This window comes from Emydura macquarii, unplaced genomic scaffold, assembly GCF_026122565.2.
Source record: "Emydura macquarii macquarii isolate MOO-44397 ecotype Brisbane River unplaced genomic scaffold, CSIRO-AGI_Emac_v2 contig_2171, whole genome shotgun sequence".
Classification (NCBI taxonomy): domain Eukaryota; kingdom Metazoa; phylum Chordata; order Testudines; family Chelidae; genus Emydura; species Emydura macquarii.
In genome coordinates, this window is record NW_027132308.1 from 723558 (window position 1) to 737472 (window position 13915).

Genomic DNA, 13915 nt, shown 5'->3' on the forward strand with positions numbered 1-13915 from the left:
ATTAGGAAACCTAATGGACCAGAGTGTTTGCAGATTTGGAAACGTCATGAGTGCAGCAGAACACTGAATTAGAAAATGGCTATGGTGTCCTGGATGCCCCTACCTCAAAAGAATCATGTTAAGCTTCAGGTTTTTTCTTCTCTTTTTTCAATAAGCAGTTACAGCTAATAACTGCAGCTCCACAATTTCAGCTTTGACTGAGAGAGATGCAGTTGTTTGTTTGTTTGTTATTGTCATTGTTTGTTAATGAAAAACAACAAAAAATGTAAGTATCTCAGAGGAAGGAAAAGTCTTTTGGATTCAGAACACTAATGATATTTAATATGTAGTGCTTTTCAAAATCAACATGTATTAGAAATATTATGTCATGTTAAAGTGTTATTTCCATTCTACAGATGGGAAAACTGAGGCAAAATGTATCTTCACTAAGGACACGGGAGGGTGTCGGAATCAGGGGTGAAATCATGGTTCTATTGAAGTCCATGGAAAATTTACCATCACCCAAACTGAGCTGAAGCCTCTAGATCATGCATATCTTCCAAATCTAAAAAAGCCCTTATGGGAAATATAGATGAAGGTTGAATTACTCTGTTCTAACTGATGCCAAACACCATAAGTAAGTATATATACTAGCATAATTAAAGGTAATTGTTAAAATCTAACAATGGTCTGCATTCTAGAAATCATGCACTTACCTGGCATCTGCTTCACTGTAATATTCCCTTGCAACTATATCCTCAAACAGTTCACCTCCAGTGACTCTGTTAAAACAAATGATGCATTAGGGCCAGAAGCAATCAGAAGTGGCAAAAAGTATCTTAAATTAGTATTATGGCTATAGCCATTATATATTTTTTGTATAATGCCAGACTTTCCCAGCTAAGTTCAGAACTGGTGTAAAGCATATGAAACCCCGTTTATTTCAGGGAGTTGCAACTGCTTACATCGCGGTTGAATTTGATCTACAACTCATGCCATGCCGAATACGGAAAAAAGGTACATCAACTATTAACATTAGGGGCTGCAATAATGATTATATATTTATCTTGTGGTAAAAAACTGACACAGGATAAATGTACAAAGTGTAACTAATACAAAGTATATATAAACCCATACACACACACACCCAGCCGTTCTCCAAAACCCACTTGAGTAAGGACATGTACATTCATTCAAAATACACATGAACAATGTCGTCAAGTACGTTCTAGGAAAAGAAGCCAGCTTATTAAATCAGGCTATGCACCAACAGGTAACACAAGCAAACAACACCAATATTCTTTAATGGCCACCATTTCAACAGAACATTTACAAGAGTGTTAAAGCACATGAATAGTCCTATTACAGTCAGGGGACTAAAGTCAGACATGCAGTTAAATGCTCTCCAGGATCAGAGCCTTAATTATTAGAAGACTTTACCAGCTTCTCCCAAAGCCATAATTACTAATTTGGCAGACCCTCACAGTCTGGGTAAGTTCTGTCCTCATCACCGCAGTTTTTAAGAGAAAAAACGGTTACCTACCTTTTCATAACTGTTGTTCTTCGAGATGTGTTGCTCATGTCCATTCCAAGTAGGTGTGCGCACGCTGAGTGCAGTCATTGGAACAGTTTCCTCTAGTAGTACCCATCAGGTTGGTGCAGGCACCCCCTGGAGTTGCACCTCCATAGCACCATATATAAGGCCCTGCCAACTCACTGCCTCTTCAGTTCCTTCTTGCTGGCTAGTTCTAACAGTGGGGAAAGCGGGTGGGTCTTGGAATGGATATGAGCAACACATCTTAAAGAACAACAGTTATGAAAAGGTAGGTATACGTTTTTAATTCTTCGAGTGCTTGCTCATGTCAGTTCCAAGTAGGTGACCCCCAAGCTGACCATAGGAGGAGGGGTTGGAGCTCATGGAATTGCTGACTGAAGCACTGCTCTGCTGAATGCTGCATCATCCTTGTCCTGTTGGGTGATGGCATAATGCATGGTGAACATGTAGATCGAAGCCCTGCAGATCTCCTGTGTAGGGACATGTACCAGGAATGCTGCCAAGAAGGCCTGCGCCCTCATGAAGTGCGCTGTCAGTGCCAGGGCTGGCATCTTTGCCAAGCCGTCGCAAGTCCTGATGCAGGACATGATCCACGATTAAATCCTCTGGGACGACACCGGAAGGATCTGCTCAGCTTGTTCTGGGATCCAGGGAGGTAAGATGCCTCCAAGTGTATGGAGTGAGCTATGCAGAAATCCCACAGTTTGAGGGCTTCTCGACAAAGGGGAGAGGAGCGTGCTCCACCCTCTCTGTTTATATAAAACAAAGCTGGTTGTATTGTTCGTCATGACGGAAATGCATCTGCCTTGTAGATGGAAGGTTTGGCATACTAGGTGAACCACTTTCCGCTCCCTGACGCTGATGTGGAGTGATAGCTCTGCTCAAGACCAGACCAGAGGCCTTGAGTCCTGAGGGTTCCTATATGCACTTCCCACCCCAAAGCTGATGCATCCATGACTAGACACAATGACGGCTGAGGTCTGGAGAAGGACACTCCTGCGCATGCCGACTGCCACCACAAAAGGGACTTGATGACCTGAGGAGGAAGCAAAACCACCCTGTCTAGTTTGTCTCTGTTTGGGTGGTATGCTGATGCCAGTCAAGCCTGGAGAGGTCTGAGCCACAGCCTCGTGTATTGGACCACATATGTGCAGGAGGCCATATGACCTAGAAGCTTCAGGCTGTTCAGTGCCAGCATAGTGGGAAAGTGTCTGAAATCCTCTATGATGGAGCAAATGGTCTGAAAGCAAGACTCTGGCAGAAATGCCATGGCTTTAACTGAGTCTACGACTGCTCCTATAAACTCCGTTCTTCAAGTAGGGGACAAGGTTGCCTTGGGTACATTTAGCTGTAAACCCAATCTGATGAAGGTTGACCAGATCCGGATGACATGCGCCTCTACCTGCTCTCTGGAGTGGCCCTTGACAAGCCAGTATTCTAGATATGGGACCACTTGTACCTGTCATCTCCTTAAAAATGCTGCAACAACCGCCACACACTTGGTGAAAACTCAAGGGGTCGCTGATAGGCCAAAGGGGAGGACAGTGAACTGATAATGAGTGTGGTTTACTATGAACCTAAAGGAACCTTCTGTGGGATGGGACTATTGATATATGAAAATATGTGTCCTTCAAGTCAAGGGTGGCGTACCAGTCCCCCGGAATTTCAGTTTCTTCATGTGTCTGTTGAGATTTCACAGGTTGAGAATAGGTCTGAGACCTCCTTTGGCTTTAGGAAATATCAGGAGTAAAATCCCTTTCTCCTTAGTTCTTGAGGAACCTCCTCTACTGCTCCTGCTTTTAGGAGCCTTTGCACCTCCTGCATAAAAGTTGCTCATGAGAGGGGTCCCTGAAGGAGGACAGGAAAGGAGGATGGGAGGGAGGAGAGGTACAGAACTGGAGAGAATACCCCAATCCCACTGCGTAGCACCCATCTCCCCAAGGTTATCTGAGACCATGCATGATAGAACTGGGATAGACTGTTCAGGAATCAAGAAGAAGGATCCAGGATCTGGTCTGATGCACCCTCAAAAATGCTCACTTGGAGAAGGGAGGACTGCCCCACTGAGCCCTGGCCTTGGTTGGGCTGAGGTTGTGCTGTCCTACGCCTGTTATTTCTGCCTCACATCCTAGAGTACTCCTGCCAGGGCTGTGCCATAAAAAACTACTGAGTAGGCTGTGGTTTAAAATGCTTCCTTTGGGTGGATGGCGTATGAAGCCCTAAGGTTTTCAGTGTTGCCATTGAATCCTTCAGGTTGTGGAGTTTGGAGACCATTTGCTCCAAAAATAACCCTGAACTGTCAAAGGCCAAGTCCTGAATAGTTTGTTGGACCTCTGGAGGAAGGCCTGACACCAGCAATCAAGAGCTCCTTCTCATAGTGATCGCAGATGATACCATTCGCATTGCTGAGTCCACCACATCCAGAGCGGACTGCAAACAAGGTCCTTGCCATTGCCTTACCCTCTTCCACAGCTGCTCCAAATTCCGATCCTGAGACAGCCGGAAGCAGCTTTTTGAAGTTTGTCATGGTCTCCCATGAATTAAAATTATATTGGATCAATATTGCCTATTGGCTTGTGATGTGAAGCTGAAGCCCAGTGGAATACACCTTCCTACTGAAGAGGTCCAGTTTCTTTGAATCCTTGGACGCGAGGCACTGCAACCCTTGCCTCTCTTTCTCATTTACCGGCAATACCACCAGTGACTGCGGGTGGGTAAAGAGAAAGTCATGCCCTCTGGTGGGTGCAAAGTACTTTCTTTCTATCTTCTTAGCTGCAGGGATAGAGGCTGGTGTCTGCCACAATGTTTTGGTGGTATTTTGAATGGTTTTCATTGAGGGGCTTGCTGGTGCTAAGACATCCACCAGAGAGTTCACTGACTCCCCCACTTCTTCCGCCTGGAGTTCTAGGTTCTGGGCCACTCTTTGTAATAGATCCCAGTGAACCCTGTTATCCACTAGAGGTGGCGTCGTCAAAGTACCTGCCATCACTTCATGTGGGGAGAATGATGAGGATGCCCAGGGTGGGACCGGGCCTTCCTGACCCTCCGGATCACAGTTTTCACCCTGTGCTGGGTTGACATGCTTGGTGCCGTGGTGGCCCCAGTGCCGGTCCCCGCACCGTACTTTGTGCCAACCTCGGTGCCAATGTCGACGTCTGCCTCGGTGCCAGAAGGTGTCAGGCGTTCCTCGTGCAGCTGGGGAGCCTGTCTATCAGACGCGATCGAGTGGGAAAGCCTACAGTAAAACCTCTGGGCCTTGGTGGTATGCCCACAAGATTGAGAAGGGCCATTGTGCAGGCATGCTGGCCAAGGTCCCATGAAACAGGCCTGCCCCTTCCCCTCCCTGTAGCAGCGCTGCTCTGTCCAGTGCCAACTATGCTTTGAGGTGTACGACTCCGCCTCTGAGTCCGATGACTCCAAGCGCTGGGACCAGGGTAATGCCAAGTGAGACGGTGCTGGAGAGCGATGTCAACAGGAAGGTGACCGGTGCTGCATCATGGCAGGTGTGCCTCTAGGTCTTGATTCCAGCATTCTCTCCATGCTGGTGAGGGACTGCTGTGCCATCATGGCTATCAGTTTCTATCTGCCTCAAAAGTGTCAGAGGTTGAAGGGAGGTCCAACTCTTCCACCTGAGTCTCCCCTATGGGTGAGTGCACTGGCACCAGACTCGACGGAACCCTCCATGGGTCCAAAGTTGACAGTGCCACCTCCAGTGGGGTAGGCAGTGGGTGGCCCAGTGCATGACACACAACTTTAGTGCTGTGTCTTCCTGCTGCCTTTACTGTGGGCGAATGCCCTCTATCAGTCTTTTGTGCCTCTTGTGAGGCACTGGAAAGTGGGAACAGTGCTGGGTTGTCTTGAGTGCTAGGAAATGCTGGCACTGGGATTCTCTCAGTGCCGAGTCCTTCTTCGGCACCGTAGGCTCTCTAGTAGATGCCAGCGCACTTAGCACCGAGATACTGAGTGGCAGGTCCGAGTGGCCTGGGGCCAGTTCGGGACAGAGCGGCTGCCTCCAGGAGGAGATGTTTAAGTCTAACGCTCCTCCCCTTCTTGGTCCTAGGATGGAATCCCCTGCAAATATTACAGTGATCAGTCTGGTGGGATTCAATTAGGCACTTCAGGCAGGATTTGTGGAGGTCGCTTTTAGAACAGGTTTATGGCAGTTCCCGCATGTTTTGAAACCTTGGGACAGAGACACGCCCCGGTTCCCAGGGAGAAATGTAGTGGGGGGGAACCCCCCCCAAGAAAACTTTAGCTAACTAGCTATCTACTAATAACTAGTTCTACTCTAACTATTTACAGGAATCACACTAGAAGACCACTGGGGAAAACGCTTGTTGAAGCAAGAGAAGATAGAAGCTCCAGCAACCGTCACGGTGGTAAGAAGGAACTAAAGAGGCAGCGGGTCGGCAGGGCCCTATATATATGGTGCCACTGAGGCATGATTCCAGGGGGTGCCTGGGTACTTCTAGGGGAAAAAACCTTTTGATGACTTCACATGTGGCATGTGCACACCTACTTAGAATCGACATGGGCAAGCAATCAAAGAAGAAGTTCTGTTCTCCCTCCAGTTGCACTCCCAAATGAAACAAAAGTCCAAAGATATGCTGCCGTCCCCACTGCTACGTCACCTCAACAACATCCCTAAAGGGCACCTTGCTACCACATAACCATATGCATAGATCACTGGGGGCAAGACTTTTAAAAAATGCAACGGAAAGGGCATGCATATTACTCAGACTTCTCTTGCAAGAAGTCCTTTTACATTCTATACAGGTGGGCAAACTACGAGGTAGGATTTTGTGCTGGAAAGGGCCAAAGCAAGCAAAGGTAAGTATGTTTCTTGTAAAATTTAAAACAAATTATTCTAAATACTCCTTTGGACTGCATTTATAATAGAATGATAATAGATTCAGGATATCTGTTTTACATGGTAGCAATACATGAGCTCTCCCATCGGCATAAAAAAACCACCTCTGCAACCAGCATAAGCTATGTCAGCGAGAGATGCTCCCTCGCTGACACAGCGCTGTGCACACAAGCGCTTATGATGGTGTAACTTATGTCACTCAGGGAGGTGGAATATTCACACTCCTGTGTGACATAAGTTTTGCCGACATGGGCCGTAGTACAGACACAGCCTTAGTTATTAGGTACATTAAAGCAATTAGCTGTGACACGGGAACGAATAGCTCTGCCAATAGTAAAGCCCCCTTTTAGGGGTAGGTTGTTGCAAATTGTATTTTTATTTTCCTGTATCCATCTGCTGGTAGGAAAAATCTCCCATTTTCTGGGCTGACATATTGGGGACTCTGGAGAGAAATCTACTTCATATAACAGAATGTTATTTCATAGCACAGTCTGAAGCAAAAACTGTAGGCGTTACATTACATTCAAAGACAGGTTGCCTAATACTCACTTTCTTTTCCCTCCAGCTGTTTCTGTTGGTTGTTACGGCACAAAAACACTTGATGAATGCATATTTTAACTATCTTTGAGAGTTATGTATATTTCTGATTGCTTTGTTTTTGGTAAAGAGAAAAGGTTTAATTTTCACTTTAAGATGAATGGGGGGAAGGAACAAACATCCTTTGATTTTATGACTCACTAGAACATTTTAAATCCAAAACAAAAAGGAAAAAAAAAAAGCTTTTAATTAAAGAATACACCAAAATGTTGCTAGTTTTTAGTCAAAATTGAAGAAAAGGGTAAAACATCTCTGTATTTGCTGACACTGGATGTTTACATGGCATCCATAACCAGTGATATGAGACAGAAAAACAGAAGCAAGGTAAATAAAAGTGAAATTTTACTGACAGCAAACAAATGGCCAAAAATTCCTGCTTTCCTTTCCCTTAAAGAGAAGCATGAGACTCTTTGGGAACCTTCAACAATATTAACAATGTAATTAGCCATTGCTAGAACAATAATAAGCAGAATAGTTAACATTATTCTCTCCTTTCCTCTCTCTTTGCAATTTAGTACTAATGTGGCCACAATGCATTCCTACCATCTTGTGGATAAATTTTACTTTACAAAAAAGGTATTTCATAGATCTTCAGTTTACAAAACATGTATATATAACAGAGATGGCTCTGAACTGCTAAGAGTGGATATAAGCTTTCCCACAAATCCGATGTGTTTGGTTGCACCTCTAATGCAATAACATGAAACTGAACCATGATCCATTGTTTATACATTTGGCTGCTTCACTAACGTTGTTTTTCGGGTGACCAGATGGCAAGTACGAAAAACCAGGACAGGATGTGGGGGGTAACAGGCATCTATAAAAGAAAAAGCCCCCAATATCAGGAACGTCCATATAAAATCAGAACATCTGGTCACCCTAATTGCTTTGTTACTGTGGAAAACTTCCAACTGCCTTATACAGGAATATCTGATGAAATCAACTCTCGAAGTGCTGATCATCAATTGCAGAAATAATTAAGGCTGATTTCTAAAATCAGTTTATACAGGGGAAAATTAAGGCAGACCATATCTAAAATATTAACTTACTAATATTAGGAGCCTTTTTTTAACCATTTCTTAGGCCTTGAATAGAAAAAACAAACTACTGCAAAGCACTATGGAGAAAGACATGTATAGACATTAGGTTATATATGTAATGTTGAAGCTAGCTTCCAGATATGGGCTAGATCTCGCACAGTGCAGGTGCAGAGTGCGGCATGCATAAGCAAATGGTAAAAAGTAGCACAAGCGATTCTGACTCTGCACTAGAAAGCTGCTGAAAGGCTGCCAAGTCACTCACCCCCAGCAGCAACTAAAACCTACGAGGGAAACACTTAGCTAGGGGTAGGGACTGCATTTTTGTTGTGCGTGTACAGTACCCAGCTCAACAAGGCCCTGATCCAAAGAGCAACTAGGCAATACCACAATACAAATACTCCGTAGCTGTGTTAGTCTGTATACAGCAAAAGGAACGAGAGTCCTGTAGCACCTTAAAGACTAACAAAAGTCTGCAGGCATAAGCTTTCGTGGGCTGCAACCCACTTCGTCAGATGCAACTGGTGCATCTGACAAAGTGGGTTGCAGCCCACAAAAGCTTATGCCCGCAGAAATTTATTAGTCTTTAAGGTGCTACAGGACTCTCGTTCTTTTTAATACAAATACTGTTACTAATAATCAGCATCTCATAATAAAGTTCACAATTAAATCACTCTCCTCAGAAAACACCCATCCTATTCCTAATCTTTTTTTTTAATCCTCTCTTTTTTAAATGAGTCCACACATTTGAATGAGGGGGTGGCTGGGGCTTGAGGATTATGCATAGCCCTCAATCTTACTTGTGCCTATGTGTCATTTGCACTGCCCTCGCACTGAAACACAATAACCCTGAACATCACACTGCACGGCACACAAGGACTGCAGCATCAAGGCTTACAAAATGGATTTTGACTTCCTCTTCCCTTTGTAACTTGACAAAATAAAACCAATCTACCTGAAATTTTACATGCACCCCCACACTCCCCAGAGAAATGACTAAGGTTAACAGTTTAGGGAACTATGCTGTGCAGAGTTTTAGAGGGAAAGAATCGGGAGGGGGAAGGGGCGTTGTTGTACTTCTTCCCCTATCTCCATAAAGGCCAAAAGCTGAAGATCTTTACCCCTTTCTCAGGAAGACCAGGAAAGGAGAGAGAGACAGAGTATTCTTCTCTTCACCTCCATTGCAAGATGAGGCATGGAAGTGGGCAGGATCATTAGGGGCAGAGGGTGTGGTCAGTCATGATGATGTGGGAGGAGAGGGAGTGTCTCCCAGGGTAAGGTAACAGTTCTGCCCCTAATTCGGAATCCACAATATTCATGGAAAGAAACAACCTCCTTTTGCTGGCAATCCTAGTGAATCATAAGCTGATGCATCCACTTTCTCTTTTTTATTAAAGAAGCTGTGATAGGAGTAAACACTCCATTGGGGTTTCATTGAACCTCTCTCTCTGAAAACTAGGTACACTGCTCATGCCCAAGCAGCTGTCTTTTTTGGTGTTGTTACTGCTGCTAAATTAGTTTTGTTTAAGAAGTGAATTGGGCTGAAACAATTTCTCTTTATCAATGATTAATCTATTGGGAGCGCAATTTGGAAGCACAAGTAAAACCCACATGTATGCACTGCAGCATTTGATTGTGTAATTAAGGGAAGACAAAGTAGGGTGGATATACAGTTTCTTGCTTTTGTTTTTGGGACTGTGTCTACAGATTTGCCAGAGCCAGAAATGTCCAGAATCGTGGGTATAGCGGTTGCTAAACATTCTCAGTAGCCATTTCAAAGCTATAGAAGAAGCTTTCCCTGCAGGAAAACTGCCTGGCAGGACATACCCCTAGTCACCATCTGAAGGCTCAAACTCTTGGAGCTCAGTGAGGATAAGGCTATAAAACAGGGGAAGCTGGAGAGAGCCATGGAGAACTCAACAGCTAAACAATGCAGAGATAAAAGTTGTCCACTGAGAGATCTTTCTCAAGACTGTGCCAATCCCTTTGGATCCAGACCATGTGCTCCCTATCTCACTATGATCCAGAGAGGTAGTTCTCAAATTGGTAGTTATCACTGGTTGTGAGAATTGAAGACAGTTGTTGCTGACAAGATGCAAAGTGGCTGTAGAGTGGCCACCCCTGTATGAAATTCAAGGGACATATAATTGACTTTGAATTACATATTTTGCAAGAAGGGCTGAGGACAAGAGAAAGCTGGAAGAAAGTACGGGTACATGTATACATTTCCTCAATGTCTGGTAATAGGAACAGATGTGGAAGTGTGGGTGAGAAAAACCAAAAGGCTATCACATAGTAATGGTTTATGAGCAATAGTCACAACCATTTCAAATATTGCTTGCAGATTGTTTATACTTATTAAATGTTACTTCTTGAGAAATTGTGGGTCACACTCTCTCTCAGACCTGTAACTCTCTATAATGTTAAATCTTTGTACTGAAAGGACTGAGCTGTGGACTGTGCTTCCACAGAGGAGCAGGCTGAAGTTCTGGCAAGGTTGCTGGAACTAGGGGTGCTAGCAGCACCCCCTGGTTTGAAGTGGTTTCCATCATAGACAGGATTACAGTTTTGTTCAATGGTTTTCAGCATCCCCATTATACACATAGTTCCAACGCCACTGAGTGCATGAAAAGGGAAGTAATCACATATAATATCATAAGCTATAAGCCAAACCTGAACATACAAAGGTCAGTTTTATTATGGATTTAATGAGAGCAGCAACAGGTCCTATATTTTGTGGAACCTATACAAAATTACGGATAGGCACTGTGATGAGCTTAGAATATTAGCTACATGTTGGTGACCCTCAAGGGGTGATACCATTGAGTCACCCTGGAATTCAGTAATAGCAGTCCAGGCAGCATTGGTTCTCTATTTGGATAATTAATGAGGCTCAATAAAGCAGGGCATCAAGATGAACTGGTATGCACCACTGCAGTTAACATGGTTTTCAGCTAAGAAAATATGCTTCTTGGATACTGTAGATGTATACTGTGTGGTTAGAACTTGGTCACCCTTCAAGACGGGTGGATTGGGGTCTTATGGTGAATATCTCTTTAATATCAGGAAAAAGTAAGGTGATCATTGGGATTTCCAAACCATTTATAGACGCACTGGAAGAAGGCTTCGGGGTAATCTGAGAAACTATGTGAGTATATTTAAGCTAATATTTATTGTTCATTTAGAGAAAGATCATTCAGTATTTATTTACATTGTTAACTTCATAATAAAAAGTGTTTGCTCTAAGTGTATACATGTATATATTACATATATAAATAGTATTCCTGCTCTTCATTATTTTGACAACAGTCTTAAGTATTAGTATAGGTAATAAACTTGTCTTAATTTCCAAAACCTTGTGATGTGTGCTTGATAATCACAGTATAAGGAATCAGTAGTCAGGGAGGAAGATGAGTTTAACATTGTTCAACCTTCAATAACGTGGAAGTCAGGATTCAACACTTTTCCCGGAGTAACTTTACAAAGTAGGGGATTGGTGGCAGCATAAACAAATTGAAAATTACCTTCCAGATTAAAAAAAAAAAACCACAAAAGAACCAAACCAAACTCTTCTTATGAATGGTTTCTGTAAGGCAGAGCTTGCCAGGATAAGTTATTTTCTTTCACAGCTAGATATTCCCCAGAGCTAAGCCCTATGAATATATTACCATCATCCAGAAAATGTTTAAGGTTCTTTTACAGACAGATATGATTGAAAAATGGTGTGCTATATTTGCTCACCATTTATGCACTTCTGCCTGTTTCCTCCCAATGAAGTCTCAATGAAGGGAACAATGGTCAATATGGAAATTGCAGGATTCTTATTTGCAGGCATTTGCAAGTAACATTATCCTGCTGTGGCACCAAATATTACCTATTTTCTAAACAGGCATCTGCCATGAGTTATTTGTTTGCACTGGGTTTGATTTGATTGTTCTTTTCCCAATGCCTCTGTACATGCAAGTGATATCTTTTCTGTTCCTGTCCTCCATATATAACTTTCTGAAGAGCACACTACAATGACAAATTAAGCATGTTTACTTTAAAAACAAAACAAAACAAAATATTAATATTATACAGAATTGTCAAGAGTCTCTACAACTTGTACGTCTTCATTGTTCAGTTTGAGGCATTTGCATTTAGTACAGTGAATTTTAACATAATTAAGTCAATTTTTAACAGTTGCTAGTATTAAAGCAGCTACTGATATCGTCTTCTGTTCTGATCACTTATGAGAGGATATTTACTCATATACAGAATGTAATTGCTTAGAAAAGCCTATAAATATCAACAAGTCTTCAACAGGAAATGACAGGCTTTCAAATTGTTAATACCAATAAAAATCTCCACAAAATAAGCATTCACTTTTTTTTTCCTCTTAGCTTACACTTGTTATTTACTAAAATAGCTTTCATTGATAGATATATTTTTACATTTGCCTGTGACTTTTTTTCTTTCCACAGCAATATGACGGTTAGACATTTACCCCAGGCAAAGAAAACTCTGTAATTAGTCTTTTTTGTATTTGTCTTTCTTCCACAAACACACAATAGTCCCTCCTCTTGAATTCTACTGCAGTGCTGATTCTGAATGTAACAATTGCATTCCAACAAGTGAACTCTGCTTTACAAGAGGACACACTGAAGTCTATGAAAAAGGATCTGATTGACTAACATAAAAGAATCTTCAAGTGGTTCAGCTGTTTCCATTCAGGTACCATACCCTGCTTTTCACTGGGAAAGTTAACAGCAGTTGAACTCATGTGCCTCACTAATATGGAAAGGTGGCTTGTTCCTGTTTTTTTCACTGTAGCATGTAGGTGTTAAATGATCTTGAACGACGTTTATTTCATAAGTAGAGCCTCTGAAGCTAAAAAAGAGTAGAAAGGCAGAAAACTTTGTGAAGTCCACTAAGGACGCCACAGATTTTATCTATCTGGGAAAGACTGATACACTATGAGAATTAGTAACATAAAAGCCCTAAGAAAGCCAGATAAGAATCTGTTCTTCAGCCATTTCTCCTTCCATTAAGATTGCCCTGTGTGATGTTTCTCTATATTTAGAGGATTTCTCTATATTTAGAAGGATCTGAAGTTTTTCAGCTTTTGAAAGTTTTTTTTCAATACTGTTTTTGGAAATTTTTATCAAAAATATCAAAATGGTTACTGAAATTTTTTGTTTACTGGAAACTGTTCTTTGTAAATGAAAATTTTCTATAACAATTTTAATAATGTCTACAATAGTGTTTTTGATAAAAATTGAAAAATTAATTTTTTCATTAAACATTTTTTACTATGTTGACAATTTTTTGTGAAAAAATGTTTTGAAAAATGTCTATTTTTTGTTGAAAACACTTTTCCTTAGAAAAAATTTGACCAGCTCTAATTTCTATGCTGCTTCAAGTCAACCATAACAGGAATATTGTATTCATAATTTGAATTCATAATTTTGAATTCACTACCATAAAAACATTGACAACTTTGAGTATGTTCAAAGAAGGGTAACAAAAATGTTAGGAGGCTGAAGGAAACTTAAAGGAGCTAAGTACATATAAGATAACTCAGAAATAAATGTTCATGTGTATGCATGTGAGCATATGTATATGTGAGGTAGAGGGAACTAAAAGTAATTTCAGTGATCTGGTAATACTTTTACGTTGATCCATGCAACTATCAGATGTAATCTAGACCGATCTGTGTGTGTGTGCACATGTGTGCAAGTGCATGTAGGATATATAGAAAGTCAAGGATTTTAAACAATATGCAAATTACTCACTGCTCTGACTTATAAATCATGATTAGCTTCACTAAAGTCAGTGGAGTTACACTGGTATAAAACTGGTTTCAGTGAGAGGAGGCTCAGGCCTCCAACCTTAATT

At 42.0% G+C, this 13915-nt stretch overlaps 1 protein-coding gene across 13 annotated transcripts in view; it reads right to left on the reverse strand.

The window, feature by feature from the left end:
• Positions 1 to 13915, reverse strand: part of CAMK2D (calcium/calmodulin dependent protein kinase II delta) — a 251327-nt gene that overhangs the window by 86020 nt on the left and 151392 nt on the right. For all 13 annotated transcript variants that reach the window (XM_067558664.1, XM_067558663.1, XM_067558659.1 and 10 more), the window contains exon 5: positions 696 to 761. In XM_067558664.1, the coding sequence (XP_067414765.1) occupies positions 696 to 761 (66 nt within the window). The remainder of the gene's footprint in view (positions 1 to 695; positions 762 to 13915) is intronic.